Source organism: Pan paniscus, chromosome 23 (assembly GCF_029289425.2).
Source record: "Pan paniscus chromosome 23, NHGRI_mPanPan1-v2.0_pri, whole genome shotgun sequence".
In the NCBI taxonomy this organism is placed as follows: Eukaryota; Metazoa; Chordata; class Mammalia; order Primates; family Hominidae; genus Pan; species Pan paniscus.
The window spans coordinates 58,603,887-58,626,097 of record NC_085927.1 but is presented as its reverse complement, the minus strand read 5'-3'; the positions used below and the strand labels follow the sequence as shown (position 1 = coordinate 58,626,097).

General features: G+C 55.6%; 1 protein-coding gene across 3 annotated transcripts in view; it reads right to left on the bottom strand.

The window, feature by feature from the left end:
• Positions 1-553: 553 nt before the first annotated feature.
• The window catches only part of TAFA5 (TAFA chemokine like family member 5), a 268,462-nt gene continuing 246,804 nt past the window's right edge, over positions 554-22,211 (bottom strand). For all 3 annotated transcript variants that reach the window (XM_034948958.3, XM_034948955.3, XM_034948959.3), the window contains exon 4: positions 554-2,663. In XM_034948958.3, the coding sequence (XP_034804849.1) occupies positions 2,655-2,663 (9 nt within the window). In that variant the 3' untranslated portion in view covers positions 554-2,654. The remainder of the gene's footprint in view (positions 2,664-22,211) is intronic.

Below are 22,211 nucleotides of genomic sequence, written 5' to 3'. Positions count from 1 at the left end.
ACCCAGGTGGCCTCAGGTGTGGGCAGCAAGGAGGCTCTGGGCTCCAACCTGCTCTAAGTGGATGTCTCTGCAAAGGGGGTGCTTCAGACCTGGGCCTCCTTGGGGAGCTCTGTGTCTGGCACCTGTGTGGGGCCAGCTCACGAGAACCTGGGGCCAGCCTCCCTACTGACAGCCTGGGCTTCCCCACCGGCCAGGGGAGGAATGAAGGAGAGCCGATGCCTGCCACACTCAGGCGGCCGCACGTCAGATCCGTGGAGGGACTCAGGGCGCAGTGTCTGTGTGGGGCAGCGATATTTAGGCAGGGATGACAGCCCCCCAGAGGGCTGCAGACAGGCACTGCCCACTCGTCTGGGGCTGGGCTTCAGAGGCCATCCTTGTGGGTGCAGAAGAACCCAGGGGCTCACAGGCGGCACCGGCTATGCCGTGAGGGCTGCAGGCACTGTCTGCTCTGACCCTGGGGGTCCCTGTGCTGGCCCAAACCTGTCATCCCCACCAGCCTCACCAGCCACAGCCCCTCTCCCAGGACACCACGCCCAGGGAACAAAAGCCATGCTTATCAAAGGAGTTTTTCTTTATTTTTCATAATTTAGCTGAATCAACACAAAATTGAATACTGTAAAACAAGAAAAAAAAATATGCTGTAACATCTTAAATCTCCCGATCTCTGCCCTCGAAGGTGTCTACACTTGCTTTCAAAAGAAACAGGCGAGGGGGAGGCCGTGAGGACACTGGCTGGCAGAGGCTGCGGGCCCGGGCCGCCGGAGCCGGGGCAGCTTGGGAAGGACCCTTTCCAGGCCCACCCCCTCTGTGATGACAAATCCAACCTCAGCCCCTTCTTTTAGTCCAGGATACAAATGCCTATAAATTTGTGGTGACTGAAAGGTAAATTAAGTCCTCATGGATACTGGAACAGGTCTTAAATACATGGATTTTCTTTCGTATCTTTAGTCTATGGTTGCTGGAACAGCTTCTATATAGTTATTTTTTTACGTTTTTTTTAGTAGGATAGAACTAGCATAATACTCATGTTAATTGGACTCATAGGTAGTATATACTTCAGCGGGAACTCAGGAAAATGAAGGAGGCTGGCGAACGACGGCCAGGGGAGAAAAACCAGAATTGTCTTATTCCTCGGCCCTGCCGGCCCCGCCTGCGCCTCTGCCCGGCGTGACTTTCTGGACCTACTGACACGAAGACAGAGGACTTCTCAGAACGCGGGGACACAGACGTGGGGAGAAGGGCCGCCAACTGGCCTCAAGGTCCGTGAGTGGCGAAAGGGGCAGGAAACGGAAAACAAAACCCATTGGAAGAAGCATGTTCAAAATATTGTACACTCAAGTGTTGACCAATACAGAGACCAGAGGGGGAATCAGGAGCCGCCAAGCCTGGCCCGCAGCGAAGGGAACCCGGCCTCCCCGGGCACGACCGATACATCTGGGACGCCGACACCACGGTCCTCCGCACGCTTCTCCCAGAGTCCCGCCTTCCATGCCTGGCACCCCGGGGTCCGCGGGGCACCACCTGCCCGCCGTGTCCCACCCCCAGAGTCTTCAGAAACACACGGGGCTCGGCCCGACTCTCAGGACGGCCGGGACTGCCACGTTAATTGTTAAATAGGATTTTCTACAAATATACAACATATAAAAACTGTTAAATATATAACTTTAGGCTTTGCAAAATACATTTAATGATCTCTTTCAAACAAGTGTTACTCGAGTTTTCTTTGCTTTCTGGAGCTAAATGGGGTATCGATGAGGCAGCAGTCACGGGAGACCCAACATGCTCTTGGCAGATACTGGATTATCCAACTATCAAAAATGGAGCTGTAGAAGAGGCATGTTTAACTGGTTAAAACAGAAAGTGATTTTAGTACGGTCAAGTTGATCTAAGTACAGAGGAATAAAGCGGCCTGCGTTCCCGGCGTCTGCGTGGGGGCCATTGCCGGCCGCGCCCCGGCTGCCTCCCACAGGGGTGCCACGGCCTCCGCGCAGCCGAAGCCCGTCCTCCGAGGGTGCGCGGGGTGCTCCTGGGGTGGAGGCCTCCACCACGGCCGCCCTCTCCGCTCCGCCGGGGCCACCAGCATGTCTCTGCCACCATTGCCCTCCCGCACGCACAAGCGACCCCAGGGACCCTGACAGTGAGGGTGCGTCCACGTTCAGATAGATTTTGCTCTTTGGTCTATGGAGTATACTGAAAGTATAAGAAAATAAAAGCAATTCAGACAGTCTGGGGCACGGGAGGAGGCCGCTTCTGTGCCTGACAGTCCCCTGGGGCAGGCGTCGTGTCTCAGGCGGGCTGGGCTGCAGCCTTCTGTGGCTGCCGGAGCTGCCTCCTCCTCCTCCTCCTCTGAGGACAGCAGGGCCAACGCCACGGTCGGCGGGGGCTGGGCGCGGCCGGGCTCCCACAGACTGCGTATTGCTGATGCCAGGTGCCGCCCCCCGCCTGTGTGTCCAAGTCCGGCCTCCTCGGGTCGGCTGGACAGACCGAAGCTCAGGATGCCGAGGCCTGAGGCCGTCCTTCACGGACCACAGGGAAACGGAGTGGGCGGGCGGCAGAGAATGGGTGAAGTCCGAGGCGAGTGGAGAACTGTGGCTGAGGCGTGGGCTCTCCAGGGAGCCAAGGCCACTCCCGGGGCCCCTCAGGGGCTGTGTTTGTCAGGAGACCTGAGGAGCAAAGAGAGAGAGAGGGTGAGCCTCCTACAGACGCTGCCCAGGGCCACAGGGAACACAGGCTCCTCTTCCCTCCCCGGCTCCTGCCAGCCGGCCTCCTGGAGGGCCTGAAACGAAGAGCTCATCCTCAGTGCTGTGAGGGACATCCAGGCCACCAGACAGTGCCCCCAAATCCCCACCCTTCCTTGTGTCTCGGGAGAGTGGGGCGCCCTCTGTGCACGACCTGGAGGGGCTGTCAGCCTCGGCCAGAGGCCTTCCCACCCCACTTGCCGGCTTCCTTCCTCTATGCAGCCATATCACTTTGCCACTCCACAGCTCAAGAACCATCTGTGGCTCCCTATTCCCTGTATCCAATTCAAACCCCTCCCAGCTTCCTGGGCCTCTGAGGCCACAGACTGCAGAGCTCACCCAGAATGGTCGCTGCAGGCTGGGGGACCTGGCCACACCCCCACCACGGAGCCACCCTCCCCTGGCCATCCACGCCGGGCCTCTACAGGTCTGTGTGCCATTCCCGTGGCTGCCCAATCAAATGACCACATACTGGGGGATGGGGATCTGAAAGAGCAGTTAGTTCTTCTTGCCCAGACTCAAGGTGTGGACAGGGCCGGTTCCTGCTGGAGGATCTGAGGGAGGGTCCACTCCAGGCCCCCTAGGGGTTTCTGGTGCTCCAAGCAATCCTCAGTGCTCCTTGCCCGGGAGACGCATCGTCCTGATCTCTGCCTCCATCCTCACACGGTCCCCATGTCGACGCAGACCCTGTCCCATCTGGTCCCAGGAGGATTCTCTTCAACAGGAGGCAGAGGCCCTAGGGCTCAGCTTCCCCCTGACACTCACCCTTTCCCTGGGCCCCAGGCAGCCCTGAGAATCTGCCCTTGAACCGACCTTGGCCAGGAAACTCATCATGGGACCCTGGCCCTGCTGAAAGTTCTGAGCCCACCCTGATGCTGTCTCCTGGGCGGGCACCTCCAGGCACCTGCCCACCTGGGTTAGGCCTCATCTGCCTTGTGTTAAATTCCTTACTCAGCCAGGGGCGGTGATGATGAGGGTCTCGCAACTGCAGGGCCTCCCCAATTCCCAGGTTCCGTCAGGGCCAGGGGTCATCTCCAGCACCCTGGCCAGCTGCGGTTCCTGAGCTCCTGGGCGCCAGTCACTGCTCTGGGAACGACCTTGCCGTCACCTTGTCATAGCCTCGTCTACCCAACGGGGCTGTGGGATTAGAACCCACACTCAACAGGACCTGAGGCTCAGGGGTGAGGGGACCTGCCCCGGGGACAGAGCAGCCCCATGGCACACCTTTGAGACAAGGAGCCTCAGACGCCTTCCCAACCTGGCTTCCTGGAGCTGCCACCACGGCCGTTCTGCCTGTGGCCCAGCCAGCCCTCTCTGCCTGTGGACACTTGTGGCCTGGGTCACAGCTGGTGCGTCTCCTCACTGCACCCCTGGGGCCTGGAAAGGAAGCTGGCTCTGAGCTCCCCTCTGCTGGGTCCACGGGCGCTCGGTCATCCACAGTCCAAGGCCAAGGCCTGCGTCCTCCAGTCTGCAGCCGTTGTTCCAGAACCCAGTCCCCAGAGGGCTCAGAATTGGCCCCAGAGTGAGCTTGCCATCACACCGGGCTGTGGACGCCCAACAAGCTGGCATGAACGGTGGGGTCCCTAGCTGCCTGCTTCACCTGCGGGCACCTGATGCTTGGCCCACACAAGCCTTTCCATCAGGAGTGACCGGAGGGCGTGGTCCTGAGCCTGTGGAGCGTGTGTTCAGCTTACATAAGAGGTTTACCCCGTGCTCAGACACAAACAACAGAACCAAACCTCCCAGCTCCATTCATCCAGGTAAATGATACTTTCTCTTCCTCACTAGAAGTTTCCATCTGACGTTAAGGTCAGGAGGAGCCTGCTGTATGAAGGAACATGCTATTCTTTTTTTTTTTTTTTTTTTTTTTTTTAGACAGAGTCTTGCTCTACCACCCAGGCTGAAGTACAGTGGTGCGATCTCGGCTCACCGCAACCTCTGCCTCCCGCGTTCAAGTGATCCTCCTGCCTCAGCCTCCTGAGAAGCTGGGACTACAGGCATGCGCCTCCATGCCGGGCTAATTTTTATATTTTTAGTAGAGACGGACTTTCACCATGTTGGCCGGGCTGGTCTCAAACTCCTGACCTCAGGTGATCCGCTCACCTTGGCCTCTCAAAGTGCTGGGATTACAGGCATGAGCCACTGTGCCTGGCCTGAACACGCTGTCCTGAATGGAGCCCATACGAAAGGTTCCAGTAAACAGTAAGAGGAAAGCAGCAAGACAGCGTGAAGACCATGGTGCCACCTCCACGGACCCCTGGGACGAGGGACACTGTATCTTGGGAAAAACCCAAGTGGAATCAGGGAGGCCACTCTGGAAATACATACCGAATCCCAGCCATGTTCAGGAAGCCTTTGGCTTCTTTCCTGGGGCTGCTCCCTGAAGGTGCAGAGCCAGGTCACAACCAAGGCCCCAACGCTTCCTGCACCCCAAGGCCAGGTCCACGAGAAGGGCTGGAGCAGCTGTGGTTGGTTGCTGCTGTTGAAATCACCATGCAGAACATCAGGGACTCAGACTACAGGGCATTCATTCTAGCAATCCCAGCAGGCGTCCTGAGCTGCAGCAGGTCATCTTCACAGGGAACCTTCTCCAGTCCCAGGGCCCCTTAGTTCTTAGGCTGAGCAGCAAAGTGCATTAGGGCAGGGCAGGGCCGGGCGGGGCTGGTGACACCATGGTGGCCTCCAGTCCTGTTGGCTCATGGTGTCCACTCCCCTGCCCTCCGCCCTCCTAGCCTGGGAACCACTCCTTCCTGGGCTCCAGGGCGTTGAGCCCACTCTGTAGGGTATGGGCGAGGGTCCTACTGGAAGGGAGGTGCTGGCCACCAGCCTCCTGAGGACATGGGGGTCCGGTACCCATCAGGCTGGTGAGCTGCCTGAGGATGGCTGCCGGGGTGGGACGGGGAGCTCAGCAGGCACCAGGCCCCAGGGGTGCGGAGCAGGCTGACCCTCTGCTGAGGAAGCAGGCTGCCATCCCAATCCACCCTGATGACAGGTGATGAGGCCCCTCCGGCTTCTGTCCTGTAACAAGGCTGGACTAGGCTTCCACCTGGGAGGAGGCCAAGCTAGAACCCCTCTTCCCAGGGCGGGGCACACCTCCCAGGTCCGAATGCTGCAGCAGCAATTACTATCTGAACATCCACTTACTCTCTGAGCGTCCCCCTGTGCCTCAGTTTCTCCATGTGTAAACACACCCACTTCCTGAGTTAGTGCTATGGCTTGAAGAGATCTAATAGAGCCAGCACCACGTGAGCATCTCTCTCTTTTTTTTTCTTTAACAAGACGGGGTCTGGCCTTGTCACCCAGGCTGGAGTGCAGTGGTGCGATTGCAGCTCACTGCAGCCTTGAACTCCTGGGCTCAAGCCATCCTCCCACCTCAGCCTCCTGAGCAACTGGGACCACAGGCACGTGCCACCATGTCCAGCTGATGTCAATGTCTCTTATGTTGAAAATGAGAGTGACGGGTGACTGGGGTGTCTGCCTGCCTGATGAGTGGGCTGCTTCCTGAACGGCACGGGGTGGAGGCCAGCCTGAAAGCCCAGAATGCCCTGGACGACTTCACCGAGAGCAGAAAGACAACACCGAGAAGGGCCAGGCCCGGTGCCAGCCAGAAACCACAAGGACAGGGGCCGGAGGCGACCAAGCTACTCAGCCCAGGCGGATCCTGGGGACACACGCCCTTTCCTTGAGTGGACGCTGAATGTGCCCCAGTGAGGGACACAAGGACCCCAGCCCATCGCTCACTGTCTCCTGGAGGCTGCGTCCTGTGTGTGCAGCTCACACACCTCTCTCCCCGGGACAGTGTGCCCCTGCGGGTCTCACAGGTGGCAGCTCCCGCTCTCACGCAGGAGCTCAGCTCACCGGCCGCTCTCCTCTGATGCGTGTGTGGCGAAGCGAGGCCTCTCAAGACCCTCCTTCCCGTGGTGCTGCCAGGAGAGGTGCCTGACACCAAGCCCCGGCCTGTGGGACCAGGGGCAGAAGAGCCACGGTTTATATGAAATCTTTGGGCCGGTGCTGACACCTCCCGGGCCCCCTAAGTACCCACGTGAACCACAGTGGACAGAAGAGGCATCTGACAGGAGGCACCGCTGCTGCCCCAGATGAACAGTCATCAGCTGAGACTGAAGACGGAGTGAATTCTAGGACCTCAGGTATCTTCTGTAACGCCAAAATACAGGGCTGAGCCATTGAACACTATGTCATGTGTGTGCTCAGGGTGAACCCCGGACAGGCCAGCTGCCGATGACAAAGCCGTGTGTGCCCATGCTCAGGGTGAACCCCGGACAGGCCAGCCACCAACGACAAAGCCGTGTGTGCCCATGCTCAGGGTGAACCCCGGGCAGGCCAGCCGCCGACGACAAAGCCGTGTGTGCCCATGCTCAGGGTGAACCCCGGGCAGGCCAGCCGCCGACGACAAAGCCGTGTGTGCCCATGCTCAGGGTGAACCCCGGGCAGGCCAGCCGCTGACGACAAAGCTGTTGTGTGCCCATGCTCAGGGTGAACCCTGGACAGGCCAGCCGCCGACGACAAAGCCGTGTGTGCCAATGCTCAGGGTGAACCCCGGACAGGCCAGCCGCCGACGACAAAGCCGTGTGTGCCCATGCTCAGGGTGAACCCTGGACAGGCCAGCTGCCGATGACAAAGCTGTGCCCTGTGCAATGAGCCTGCTCCACCAAAGAGCCAGGACTGGGTAGCAGACTCGGGTTCAGGGCTCAGGGCTGCTGAGACACCCTCACAGGCTAATGGTCCCAGGGATGAGACAGAACCCACTCCTGCCAGGCGCAGTGGCTCACGCCCGTAATCCCAGCACTTTGGGAGGCCAAGGCAGGTAGATCACCTGAGGTCAGGAGTTCGAGACCATCCTGGCTAACACGGTGAAACCCCATCTCTACTAAAAATACAAAAAATTAGCTGGGCGTGGTGGCGGGTGCCTGTAATCCCAGCTACTCGGGAGGCTGAGGCAGGAGAATCTCTTGAACCTGGTAGGCAGAGGTTGCAGTGAGCCGAGATCGTGCCACTGCACTCCAGCCTGGGCAACAAGAGTGAAAACTCAGTCTCAAAAAAAATAAAGAAAAGAAAAAAAGGAACCCGCCCCCTGCCTCCCAGGGCTGCGGAAGCACAGAGAAAAAGATGTTCGTAAAGGTGCTCTGGAAATGTAAGAAACCACCCAAGTTAGGACCGTGTCGCCAGAAGAGCACACAGGTTTAGCACCGCTCTCTAACGAGGAGGCTGTGTCTGCAGAGCGACTTTGCCGAGTGCCCTGCAAAGCCCATTTCCCCAAGGCTGCGGGGCTGAGGGAATCAGTGTGGGCTCTACAACTTGACTGGGACCCGGCTCCGATCCCACGAACCACACGGGTCATGGCCTGGGGAGGGCCACCAAGTATCGATGCCTCCAGGCCTTCCCTGCTCGCCGCACCGCTCCAGCCTTCATCTCACGAGACTCCAGAAACATCTCCTTTTCAGGAGGTGAAGCTGCCCAAGGGTGGCCCTCATCTGGGGTCACCAGAGAACCACAATCTGTGGCCCCCACCTTGGAGCCTGAGTCAGCCACCCTCTACAGAGCGATGCTCAACGCACAGGGCCCAGAGCTCCCCTCGGTCTCCTTGATCCCACCAAGAAATGTCAGGGACTAAGGGCCATCATGGAGCCAGCATTGTCCTTAGGGCCAGCCCCTTCCTCATGGCCGAAGACACACATTCTGGGAACGAGGCCACCCCCGTGCCGTGGGGCTGCACAAGTGCAGGGTTCAGGGATGACTCCATCTCGACAGAACAGCCTTGGCAGGCCCAACTCGGAGCTTCCCCGACGGCAAACCCAGCCCTAGGAATGAAACTACGCAGAAAAATTAACAAGTAAAATCTCCCAAACTCATCACGACTGGTGTGATCACTGAAGCCAGACACAATGTCCCAGGCCACCAAGCAACACTCGGCTGCTGTAGGGCAGGTGGGGGCATCGGCTGAGGAATGTGCGGACGGATCATCTGTTTATCTGTCAAACATTTATCCATCTGCCATAAACAAGGCACCTGACTCAGGAGGGCGGCAAAGACGAATGCAGGCAGGGTTCTTTCCCTCAGGGTAGAGGAGCTCCCCCAACACAGCTGGGCTGGCAGATTGGACATCAGAGACGTCAGCGCCTCGGCTGCCCACGGCAGGGCCCAGCTCCCCCACAGTCCGCTCCTGGCCGTGGTACGCCGGAATGAGGACGCACCTGGCAGCCCTCCCCCTCCTCCATGAGCTCAGGAGTGAAGACCGTGCTGTACTGGACTGAGTCCTCTGTTGAGGCTGAGCTGTGTTCTGCAGTAACAGACATGAAGATCCTGACCCCATACCTGTGCATGGGGTCTTACTTGTCAGCAGGTTCTAGCAGATGTGATCGAGTTAGAATGAGGTCGTATCAGATTAGGGTGGATACCACTCCCTTACAGGGAGAAGGAAATCTGGACTCAGGGCAGACACACAGAGTAGCAGGCCCCATGCAGACAGAGACAGAGGCGGGAGCCACGCAGCCACAGCGGCTGCAAGAGGCAGGGAGGACCCTCCGCTGGAGCCTCCCAAGGGAGCACGGCCCAGCAGACACCGTGACCACAGACGTCTGGACCCCCGAACCGGAAGAATGGCAGGAGGAGGCAGGGAGGACCCTCCGCTGCTGCCTCCCAAGGGAGCACGGCCCAGCAGACACCGTGACCACAGACGTCTGGACCCCCGAACCGGAAGAATGGCAGGAGGAGGCAGGGAGGACCCTCCGCTGCTGCCTCCCAAGGGAGCACGGCCCAGCAGACACTGTGACCACAGACGTCTGGACCCCTGAACCGGAAGAATGGCAGGAGGAGGCAGGGAGGACCCTCCGCTGCTGCCTCCCAACGGAGCACGGCCCAGCAGACACTGTGACCACAGACGTCTGGACCCCCGAACCGGAAGAATGGCAGGAGGAGGCAGGGAGGACCCTCCGCTGCTGCCTCCCAAGGGAGCACGGCCCAGCAGACACTGTGACCACAGACGTCTGGACCCCCGAACCGGAAGAATGGCAGGAGGAGGCAGGGAGGACCCTCTGCTGCTGCCTCCTGCAGGAGCACGGCCCAGCAGACACTGTGACCACAGACGTCTGGACCCAGAACTGTGAGAACAGGTTTCTGTGGTTCGAAGCCACCGGGTGTGAGGCATTTTGTTCCAGCGGCTCCCGGAGACTCACACAGCTTGGACACTGTGCCTGACCCGAGTGAGTCCTGGGGACGTTGACTGGAACCCGGGGGCTGCTGAGCCTGCATCCCAGGGCTGGGCTGAGGGCGGGACCAGGCAGCACCGCCCCAACATGTCCGCACTGTCGGGGCCCCGCGTGTGGGCTGCACGGAGGCAGCAGAGGGCCCTCCTCACACCGTCAGTCCCTTGGGCTTCATCACACCTGAGCTCCCAGCTGGGGACTCAGCCCCGCAGAGCATCCCAGGCCATCTCTCCTCTTCTAATACACCATACTGCCCAGTCCACCATAACGCCTGCTCCACTGTGCTGCTGGCTTCACCACACCACCCGGCCCACCACATCGCCTGGTCCATCACGCTGCCCGGTCTACCACGTTGCCTGGTCCACCATGTGGCCCGGCCCACCACGTCGCCTGGTCAGCCACGCCACCGGGTCCACCACAACGCCCGCTCCACTGCGCCGCCAGGTCCGCCACACCGCACCACCCGCTCTACCTGCTCCACCCGCACCACCCGCTCCACCCGTCTCCTGCCCCACCTGCTCTGGCTGGGCTCTTGCTGTGTTAATGTGGGCTCTGACTAAAACTGTGCTTGACTCTGCTGTCTATGTCCTCCACTGTGAAGCAGGTTTCTCAACACCAGGACCACCCTCGTGGGGGTCAGTTCTTTTCCCGAACCTGGCAGGGGCCCCGTGCACCTGTGCCTGGTGAAGGATGAGGGGCCTGTGGGGTGGGGCAGGGCTGTGCCTGGTGAAGGATGAGGGGGCCTGTGGGGTGGGGCAGGGGAGCCGGTGCAGCCAGACCCCTCCAGAGCCTGGCAGGTGCCTCGACCTCCCACAGCCTCCCAGCTGGAGCCTCTGGGAGCCCCAGTTTCCCCATCTGTAACACGCGATAGGAACAGTGTTTACCCCCAACCATGGGGTTCTTAACAAAAAACTGTTTAATTTCAAGAGTTCAGCCTAAGAGAGAATGCAGGGCACTTTTTCTATTGCAGAGTATAACTCAGAATAAAGAAGAAAAGCCACAGGGACCTTCCTCACCAGCTTCTATAAGCATTCATCCAGAAGGCTGCCGTGTTATTGCTGGAGCTGCTGTAACCAGGTACCCCAGACTGGATGGCTTGAACAAAGGACATTCGCTGTCTGCAGCCCAGGAGGCTGGACGTCTGGGATCCACAGGTGCGGCAAGGCTGGCTTCTGAGGCCCCTCTCCTCGGCGTGCAGATGGCATCTCTGAGTCTGCACAGGCTCAGCCCTGTGTGTGTCTGTGTCCTCACCTCCTCTTCTTAGAAAGACAGGGTCCTCTTGAATCAGGACCCTGGACCCCAAGGACCCCACTTAAGCTTCTCTCCTTTAAGGCCCTATCTCCAAATACATTCAGACTGGGGGTCAGTGCTTAAATGTATAGGTTTGGGGGATGCCGTTCAGTCCAAAAGAGCTGCTGAGGGGCTGACCTGTGGACTCAGGGACTTGAGGACTCTCTCTGAAGTTCACGTGCAGAAAATGCCTAGAGTCCCGCCACCCTCCCCTCCATGCCCGACGCAGGAGGTGCTGGGGAACATGCCGGGTGACTCCAAGGTGCCCAGATGGGACCCAGCGGTGAGGATGGTTCCAGCTTTGCAGGGAGGGACCCAGGGGTGAGGATGGCTCCACCTTCGCAGGGTGGGACCCAGCGGTGAGGACGACTCTGGCTTCGCAGTGTGGGAACAGGGGGCAGGATCTGGGCTGGGCAGCTCACCAAGGGGCTGGGGTGGAATCACGGACTCCCCACCTCCCAGAGCCTCATTTTCTCCATCTGTGCGGATAAGGACCACAGCCAGGGTGGTGGGAACACCCAGAGTCCAACACAACAGCGCTGTGAGCGCACCTCGGGGACGCTGGGTCTCCACTTCCTACATCCTCGGGGACGCTGGGTCTCCACTTCCTACAGGGATGACGCAGCCTCCCTGAGCGCTGACTCGGGGCCCTGCGAGGAGGCAGATGGGACCTGCGGCCATGTTCTCATCACTGCTGCCGTTTCTAAGGCTGTTTACCTGGCACAGTCCCAGGGTGCTCAGGGGTGAGGGCGGGGGGTCACTGAGCTCCCCTGAGAACAGGGCAATTGTGAGGCCTGCCGGGGGCATGTCCTCAGCACGGTGCCTGCAGACCCTGCGAGGCCACATCACAGCCACCACATCTCTGTGAACCGCCCCCAACACCAGGGCTGGGCTCTCGTGTGTGAATCTCCATCAGGGGTGGACACGTGACATGCTGAGCCCATCCGCTCTCTCTGGAATCTGTCCCTGGCTGAGAGCGTGGGCCAGTGACGGTGCTGGACCTTCGCTGAGACGGTTCTGAAGCCACGACGCTGCCACGTGCTGCCACGTTAGGAAGGAGACACTACGAGGCAGATCCGCCAACTGAGGCCGGGGCACAGCTACATCCCTGCCCCCCTGGTAAGCAGATCCCCCACTTTTGCTCACTAAGCAGTGGGAAATGGTTACTATTCCTTGCAACCAGAGAGTGAAGGCTATTGCTGTGTCTTATCTGCAAACACACAGGGAGGGGCCGGAGTCTGGAGGCTCTGTGAGTCCTCAGAGCCACGCAGCCAATGCGGGGAGGCTGGCTCTGCGACCAGCTCGTCTGCCCCAGGGTCCCCGCTCCTGCAGCCACCTCCTGCCCTGCCGTCCTCCCAGCCAGGGAGGCCACACGCAGCAGGGTGGGGTATAGGCTTCTCCTTGGGGCTCCTAGTTAGCAAAGTCACTGTTGGGTCCTGTTAGGAAAAGCCTCGAGCATCCATTCACCCTCTCCAGGGTTGGAGGAGAGGGGCCTGCAGCGTGAGCTCCTCCCTGTGCTAATTAAGAACAAGCCAGCTGGGATGGGCATGGGCAGCAGTGTCCAGGAGGATGGGCACTTGGTAGAGTCTAAGGAATCAGCACATCCGGACACCGATCAGACTCCTACTTAGAAAGCTGACCTGCAGTCCTGGACAGTTGAGGGTGCAGGGCCCCCAGAGCTTCTGCTGACTCAACGCGCTGACGGCCAGATCGCTGCCATAGATCATGGAGTAATCGTGCCTCGCGCTGGGGAATAAAGGGAGCTGTGCACGGCAAATGCATGGGGAGGCGCTCTCAGCTCTGAGAGGGAAGGATGGCACCAGGAGAACCAGTCCACAAGCAATGAAAGCAAGCCCACGACAAACACAGAGAGGCAGACGGAGCCATCACATGCTCCTCCCCAGATCTGCTCAACACTTCATCCTTTATTGGTCATTGTTATCACCTCTGGACACATCTGGGCTGCTACAGATGTCTAACCTTGTCTCAGCAATTACAGTGCCGGCCACTCACCCACCCCAGAGGACACAGCACCTGCATGCAGGTGTCCTCAGGCTGAAGGCAGGAGACTGCCCTAACCAAGGCTGGGATTAGTGTGCACAGGCATTCACTATGCAGCCCTTCTGTGCCATGAGGTGGAGAGCTGGGGAAGGAAGCAGAATGGGCAGTGCCAGGGCCCTGGAAAGGAAGGCGTGTATTCTTTCACTTAGCTTTGACAGAACCAGACCGCATTCTCAACATTTTCTGCAAGTTGCTAAGCTGTAAGAACACATATTTTTTGGTTGGTTAAATAGTCTAGCATACTTCTCTGGGAAAAAAAAATATTTAATTTAAATATGGGAAAATTATATTTCTGTCTTTCCAATGGTATATTTCCTCTCTTTGCCTCATAGCTATCTTTGGGTCTTTGAGAAGTTCCTAGAAGCTTCCAGAAACTGGGCCCTGGTGCGGGGGAGGGTTCTCAGCAGTGCTGGGGTAGTGGTGGGCTGCAGTTTGCTATTTCTATGGAGCTGCTGCTTTTGCAGATAGACCATGATTTTTCCTTTTTGGAGAAGGGAGCAAAGCATTAAGGTTCATCGTTTTGAATCACGAATACCAGGATCCAGGTGTGATGCTCATACGAGGGGTGGCTTGGTTTATAATCCAGTGGTGAAAGGAGGAGCCGGTGACAATGAATTTGTGCCATCAAGGCAGCGTCCCATTTTGGCACTGAATTCTGAGCAGCAGCAAGGTCAAGGTGCCATGTCGGGCTGCCTGTGACGGCCGATTAACCCTCAGGAGTGAAGATAGAGCCACAAGTGGCGAAAAACACGGAGCTCCTGAGAGCTGACCCAGCGGCTGCCTGGTTATGCATCATGGAAACTAACACACCCTGCCTGGGGAATGTTGGCTTTTTATACCTCTTGAATGAAAATAACCCGTTTAGGAGTGTGCACATCATGGCCTCCCTCACTTAATAACCTGATTACCGGCGCAGATGGTCTCACGTGGGGAGGCTGTGGTGCAATCACCCCTCACTGGGGTGAGCAGAGGGTCCTGGAGGGACTGAGCTGGGAGGCTCTGTGCAAGGAGTCAGGAGAGGCCAGAGGCAGCAAGATGAGACTCAGGAGCACAGGCGTGGCCTTCGACCTTCCCTTGCTGTGCGCCCAGAGGCCTAGGAGTGGCTGTCCGGGAGGGGTGCTGACTGGGACACCCGCTGGGCTGCAGGGGACATTCTGTGTCTGACCTGGGGGCCCCCATGTGGGTTTGGTGACATCACAATCCACGCAGTGGTACCTTTAAGATGTGTGTGTTTCACTGCTGAGAGCTATACCTCAATTTTAAAAACAATATAGACATTCCGGGGGCTTCCCTCCTTTCCTCCAGTGACAATAAGGCCCTCCCCATGCTGGGCTCCCCGTGCTCGGCTCCCAGTTCTGCAGGCACTGCCCTGCTCAAGAAGGAAATTTCACACTTGGCCCCGGCAGCCAGGCTCACTGCAGCAGGCCACCCATTCCGTCCACTCCAAAGGTGGGTTCCTGGACTCAGCCTCACTGAATTCTAAATGAGAGGACCCAGGATCTCCCTCATGTCCTCCAAAGGAGTCCAGAGCACCCCCAACAGCATCCTCCAGGGAAGGCCCCCACACAGGCAACCGCAGGAGGCACAACAGGGCTGCACAGTGACCGCGGCCCTCACTCATCACTCAGCATCTCACGCTCGGTCCAGCTCAACCCCACCTCTGACCTCAGAGGCTGCAGCTCCCTGGGAGGTGGAAGCCGCCCTCCCTGGCCACAAGGCTGCCCATTTGCCCTGCGGAGGCCCGGAGATGCTCACACCTGGAGCCACAGTCACATCCAGCGCTAGGGAGCAGGGCTGGCATCCCCATCCCTGAGGTTGCACTGGCCTTGGGAACCGCCCACCTCTCCGGCAACATTGAAGGGAGTGTGAAGGACATGGCTCTGCCACTTCCAACCTTCCCCTTCCGTGCCGTGCCATGGCGCAGCTCTGAAGCTCTGTCCCTGTGCCCAGGCTCACCCAGCACAGTGTGCGGTGCCCTCTCCCAGCCCCAGGAGAAGACCCCGGCTGGCATCAGGGGCGACCACAGCATCTCGGCGACTGCAGCCCCACAGCCTCATTCAGTTGCGAGTTCATGGGTGGACAGCATTGAGGGGACCAGGGACAGCAGGGCAGGCTCAGGGGCGCTCCTCAAAGGCAGCGTCAGAAGCACCTCCCACTAGGGCAGCTCGGGGTCCCTAAGGCCAGGCGCTGCCCTCGAGCTGTGGGGGCCAAGTAGCTTCTGAAGCTCAAGGTCAAAGCCCAGCCACGTTCTCAGGTTCCCTGTCTCGTGGTCTTTGCCCTGTGTCCACGTTCAGGACAAATGGCCATTTGGGGTGGGACAGGCCTCTCTGTGTGGCCAGGTGTCTGGCCTCTGAGCTCAACACGGGGCAGAGTCCTCACATCAACAGAGGTCAGGAGAGGGGCATGGTGGTCTTGCCAGGGCAGCCCCCACCTGCAGCTGCTGTGCTGTCAGAGCAGAGCCCCTGGGGACCAGGGGAGAGACGGGTCAGAGCCTCTCTGCCTCAAATACCAGGCTATGCCTAAGTACCTGTGTGCTGCAGTTTTATTGAGATATGATTCACATACAATAAAATTTGCCACTTAAAGTGTCAATTCAATGGTTTCAGCATATTCCCAGAGTTGGGCAACCATCACGACAGCCAACTTTAGGACACCTTCATCTCCTCGAAAGAAACGCCATACCCGTCAGCAACCACTCCCCATCGCCGTCCTGGACCCTAGCAACCACGGGCCTTCATTCAGCCTCTGTGACCTTGCCTGTTCCGGAAATTTCACATCACTGGGCTCCGACAGGGCATACTTTGGTGACTGGCTTCTTTCACTCGGCGTCATGTTTCCGAGGTTCATCCGTGTTGCCGGTTCATCAGAATGCCATTCCTTTTTAAGGCTGAATAATATTCCAGTCATGGCTGTACGAAGGTTGTTTTTCCATGGGACCGCTGACGGACACTTGGGCTCTTTCCACTTTCTGGCTGTTGGGAACGGTGCTGCTAAGAACAGGAGTGTACAGGTTTGTGTGTGGACATGTTCTCATTCCTCCTGGGGAAGGGACCCTAGGAGTGCAATTCTCATTCCTCCTGGGGGGACAGACTCTGTGGACTCCAGGAGTGCGATTCTCATTCCTCCTGGGGGGATGGACTCTGTGGACTCTAGGAGTGTGATTCTCATTCCTCCTGGGGGGAGGGACTCTGTGGACTCTAGGAGGGCGATTGCTGTCTCCCTTGGTAACTCCATCATTTTCAGCCACTGCCAAACTGTCTTCCAAAGCAGCATGAGTACAAGTTTCAGATTCTCTCCACAGACTGCCTAACTGCTTTCTGCTTTCCAGAGAGACTGGTGGATCTTCATTCCTATTAGCATTCTTTAAGTCAGCTCAAAAGGAGATCAGATAAAAAGAAAACAAATGAACCTGAGTGGCCTCTGTGTGGGTGCTTTGGTCGCCCTTCTTGACAGTGACTGTCTCTGTCATTTTTTCTGGCTGCTTCCATTTCGTATTTTGGGAATTCTCTATTTGCGGACTTTGCCCATCTTCCTGTGGACTGTGCGTCTATCACAAGGTTAGGAGACACGCTCGCCAGCTGTGATCCACCTCCTGCTCCCCACGCTGTGATCTGCCTCCTAGCGTCATGCATGTGACTGGACTGTCCTACGTTTGAGGTTCTGAGGTCAATCGGGGTGGCTAGAGGAGATCAGGGGCTCCAGCTCCCGGCTCCTTGGTAGGATCCCAGCTCTGTGGCTCGTGGGTGGCCTTCAGGACGTTACTTAGCACCTCCGTGCCTCCGTTTCCTCATCTGTAAAACGGGATGAGAACAGTCTGCAGCCCATGGGCAGCTGTCGGAATGAATGAGTTAATCTACCTGAGTGCCTAGGTGCACAGGGTCAGGCGTTTGCTGTCATCGTGGATTTCTCCAATTGAGTTTACAATCGCAGCGTTCTTCCTCACGCCACACGCAGATCAATATTCCCCTCCACTTCCTCCTGGTCATCTCAGAGTTTCCTTTATCCTTTACTCTGCAATACCAGGGGAATTTAGTTTTGAACATGGTGTGAGGTAAGAGTCCAACTTGGGTTTTTCCCCAAATCCAAAGCTGATTTTCCCAGCACCTGCTGCTGGTGACCCTGTCCCATCCTCACTGATTTGAGATGCTCACGACATCCGTTATCACCTCTCAGGAACACCTGGGTTCATTTCAGGATGGGGCTGTTCACTTGGCCTCTTCTGTGGATCAGAAAACAGCAGTCAGAAGAGCTGACATTTTAGCATTTACTTATGTGCTGGGACTTTGCCAAACATGGTCCTTGTGTTAACTCCTGAGGCAGGTCACAGTGGTGGGGCCCAGGCTTGGGCCAGGCAGGCGGCCCCAAAGCCCAGAGCTGCTCACACACTGCCCAGAGCCCAGACGGCTCCTCTCCTGCTGTTCACACATGTGTCTACACCAGCAGGACGAGGACACCCGGGTGAGTCTTCCGTTCCAAAGTCTTTGACGCCCGAAACTGAATTACACCCTAGGATAAAACGTAAAATCATCTTGTGAAATTCTGAAAACCCATGGGAAACTGGATTCAAATCTTACTAAATGTAAAGATTAACTTTTGAAAGAACAGCCGGACTCACGATGTTTCGCCCTCCACTCCTCATGTCAGTGTCTACGGCATCTTTCATTTGTTCCAGTTTTTTCTCATTTCTCACGGGAAGTCTTTACATTTTATACAGGTGCCAACCATTTCTTACTCATGTTCTTTCAAGTTACTGTTTTTTGCTGTGATCAATAGTCTTCCCCTCTCATTTATTTCACGTATTTATTGCAATTAAATCATTACAGTTTGAAACACATGTGCTTGGAAGTCAGCAGCAACGGTTTCTGTGTACGGTAGCTTCCTTTTTTGCATATGCAGAGCAGACTTCTCCTAAAGGTGACCAGCAAATTCACCACTTTCCCATCCTGACCAACACTGTGCAGGCGGCTGCCCATTCCAGCTCTTGGCAGGTGGGGCTGAAGAACTTTTATTAGTCTGGTCCAGGGGTTGGCAAACTTGTGCTGCAAGTATATGCATTTGCAGCTCTGGGGCCATAGGTTCTGTTTTGCCACTGCTGAACTCTGTTGCTGTGGCTCCCACCCATCTGTAGACAATGTGTGAATGAACACACGAACGGATGGGCCTGATTTGGCCTGCAGGCTGGAGTTTGCTGAACACAGATCTACATCACAGACTGGGTCTGTGAAAACTTTAACATTGGATACAAGCAGAGAACTTTCTATACTCATACTCGGTCCAGTTTACTGAAATCTTATTAGTTTCCAAGGCATTTCAGCCAATCTCTAGAGTTTCTGAAGCACCTGCTTACCTCACCTGCAAGTAACAAGGATTGTATTTTCTCATATCACACACTGATGTGATTGCATTTGCCAGAACGTCCAAAAAGTCACCATGCAGGACTCCCCTGAAGGTTCCATTTGAAGAGACATAGGGCAACTTGCCCGTGAGGGTTCCATTTGAAAAGACATAGGGCAACTGGGTTCTGTGTCCCAAAATCTCAGAGCTGGAGGCTGAAGCACATGCTGGCTTGGGTTTCAGATGGACGCTGGGCCCTGGGTGGGCCTGCCCTACCCTCCAGGCTGACTGGAGGTCTGTGGCTTTTGGTGCTTTTGCTCATTTGATTTGTTTTGTAATGAGTAAGACTGTGTCCCCCTAGTGACTTTCCCAGCATCTATTGAATTAGAAGACTTTTTAAAAGATTCAATCTGGTGATATAGTCATTCTACCTGATTTTGAAATACAGGCATACCTCAGAGATACAGTGGGTTCAGTTCCAGACCACCGCAATAAAGTAAATATCATGATCAAGTGAATCACACAAATTTTTGGTTTCCCAGTGCATATAAAAGCTATGTTTATACTATACTGCAGTCTACTCAGTGTGCAAAAACATCATGTCTAAAAAAAGTACATACCTTAAAAATAAGTTAGTGCTAAAAATGCTAAGGATCATCTGAGCCTTCCGGGAGTCGTCATCTCTTAGCTGGTGGAGGGTCTTGCCGCGATGCTGATGGCTGCTGACTGATCAGGGCGGTGGTTGCTGAAGGTTGAGGAGGATGTGACAATTTCTTAAGACAACACTAACGTTTGCTGCATCGATTGACTCTCCTTTCATGAAAGAGTTCTCTGTAGCATGCAATGCTGTTTGAGAGCATTTTAACTAGAGAAGAACTTCTTTCAAAATCCAATCAATTCTCTCACACCTGCCGCTGCACTATGTGCAGCTATGGCCTATGGAATATTCGAAATCCTATGTCATCATTTCCACAATGTTCACAGCATCTTCACCAGGGGCAGATTCCATGTCAAAAAAACACTTTCTGGCCAGGCGTGGTGGCTCACGCCTGTAATCCAGCACTTTGGGAGGCTGAGGCAGGTGGATTACGAGGTTAAGAGATCGAGACCATCCTGGCTAACACGGTGAAACCCCGTCTCTACTAAAAATACAAAAAATTAGCTGGGCGTGGTGGCGGGCACCTGTAGACCCACCTACTCGGGAGGCTGAGGCAGGAGAATGGTGTGAACCCGGGAGGCGGAGCTTGCAGTTCCAGTGAGCCGAAATTGCGCCACTGCACTCCAGCCTGGGTGACAAGAGCAAGACTCCGTCTCAAAAAAACAAAACAAAACAACAAAAAAACCCACTTTCATTGCTTATCCCCAAGAAGTACCTCCCCATCCGTTCAAGTTCTATCCTGAGATTGCAGCAGTCCAGTCCCCTCTTCAGACTCCACTTGCAAATCGAGTTCTCTTCCTACTTCCATCACATCTGCAGTGATTTCCGCCACTGAAATCTTAAACTCTCTCAAAGCCATGCATGAGGGTTGGATTCAACTTCTTCCAAACAGGTGTTAATTTTGATGATTTTGACCTCCTCCCATGAATCACAAATGCTCTTAATGACGTCTAGAATGGTGAATCCTCTCCACAAGGTTTGCATTTGACTTTGCCCAGGTCCATCAGAGGAATCATGATCTATGACAGCTATAGCCTTATCAAATGTATTTCTTAAAGAAGAAGACTTTAATTTCAAAATTACTCCTTGATCCATGGGCTGCAGAATGGATGTTGTGTTAGCAGCATGAACACAGCATTCATCTCCTGGAACATCTCCATCCGAGATCTTGGGTGATCAAGTGCATTGTTAATGAGCAGCAATATCGTGAATCTTTTGTTCTGAGCAGTAGGTCTCATCGGTGGGCTTAAAGGATTCAGTCAACCATGCCATACACAGATGTGCTGCCATCCAGGCCGTGTTGTACGTTGTATGGAGCACAGGCGGAGTAGGTTTGTTTAATTCTTCAAGGACCTGGGGTTTTCAGAATGAAAAATGAGCTCCAGCTTCAACTTCAAGTCACCAGCTGCATTAGCCTCTAACAAGAGAGTCGGCCTGTCCTCTGGTGCTTTGAAACCAGGCACTGACTTCTCTCTAGTGGGAAATCTCACAGTTGGCGTCTTCTTGCAATAGAAGGCTCTTTCATCTACATTGAAAATCTATTGTCTAATGGAGCCACCTTCATCAATGGTCCTGGCTGGATTTTCTGGAGAACTTACTGCAGCTTCTCCAACAGCAGTTGCTGCTTCACCTTGCACTTTTATGTAGTGGAGACAGCTTCTTTCCTTAACACTCATGAGTCAACGTCTGCTGGCTCCAACTTTTCTTCTGCAGCCTCCTCCCTTCTCTCAGCCTTCACAGAATTCGAGAGAGTTGGGGCTTGCTCTGGATTAGGCTTTGGCTTAAGAGAATGTTGTGGCTGGTTGGATCTTGTCTCCAGACCATTAAAACTTTCTATCCCTTTCTTATCATTCATATATTCACTGGAGTAGCACTTGCATTTATCTTCAATAATTTTTCCTTTGCTCTACAACTTGGCTGACTGGTGCAAGAGGCCTAGCATTCAGCCTGTCTCAGCTTTCGACACGCCTTCTTCACGAAGCTTGATCACTTCTAGCTTTTGATTTAAGGTGAGAGATGGACGCCTCTTCCTTTCACTTGAACACTTAGAGGCCACTGTAGGGTTATTAATTAGCCTAATTTCAATATTGTTGATTCAGAGAACAGGGAGGCCCGTGGAGAGGAGAGACGGGACTGGCCGGTCAGTGGAGCTGTCAGAATGCAGAAAACATCCATCTGTGAAGTGTGCCATCTTACACGGGCATGGTTTGTGGTGCCCCAAGACAACTGTAATAGTCACATCAAACCTCAATGATCACAGATCACCGTAACAGATATAGTAATAAAGTTTGAAATACAGGGGAAATTACTAAAACGTGACACAGAGACACAAAGTGAGCATACGCTGTTGAAAACATGGTGCTGTCAGACTGGTTCAAGGCAGGGCTGCCACAAACCTTCAATTTGTGAAAACGGCAATATTTGCAAAGTGCAATAAAGCAGAGTACAATAAAACAAGGTGGGCCTGTAGCAAGACGCACTTTTGTTGCTCATGTTGGCTCCGCCGCGCTGCATGTGGCCTTTTCTTTCTTTTTTTTTTTTTGAGACACAGTCTTGCTCTGTCGCCCAGGCTGGAGTGCAGTGGCGTGATCTCGGCTCACTGTAACCTCCACCTCCCGGGTTCAAGCGATTCCCCTGCCTCAGCCTCCCGAAAGTAGCTGGGACTACAGGCACGTGCTACCATGCCCAGCTAATTTTTTTGTATTTTAGTAGAGACGAAGTTTCACCATGTTGGCCAGGATGGTCTCAATCTCCTGACCTCATGATTCGCCCACCTCGGCCTCCCAAAGTGCTGGGATTACAGGCGTAAGCCACCGTGCCCGGCCTCTTTTTTTTCTTTTAAAGGACTCAGAATTCGGTGTGCTGTTATTTTATGTAGGTGTGAGCAATGTGTGTGCCATGCAGTAC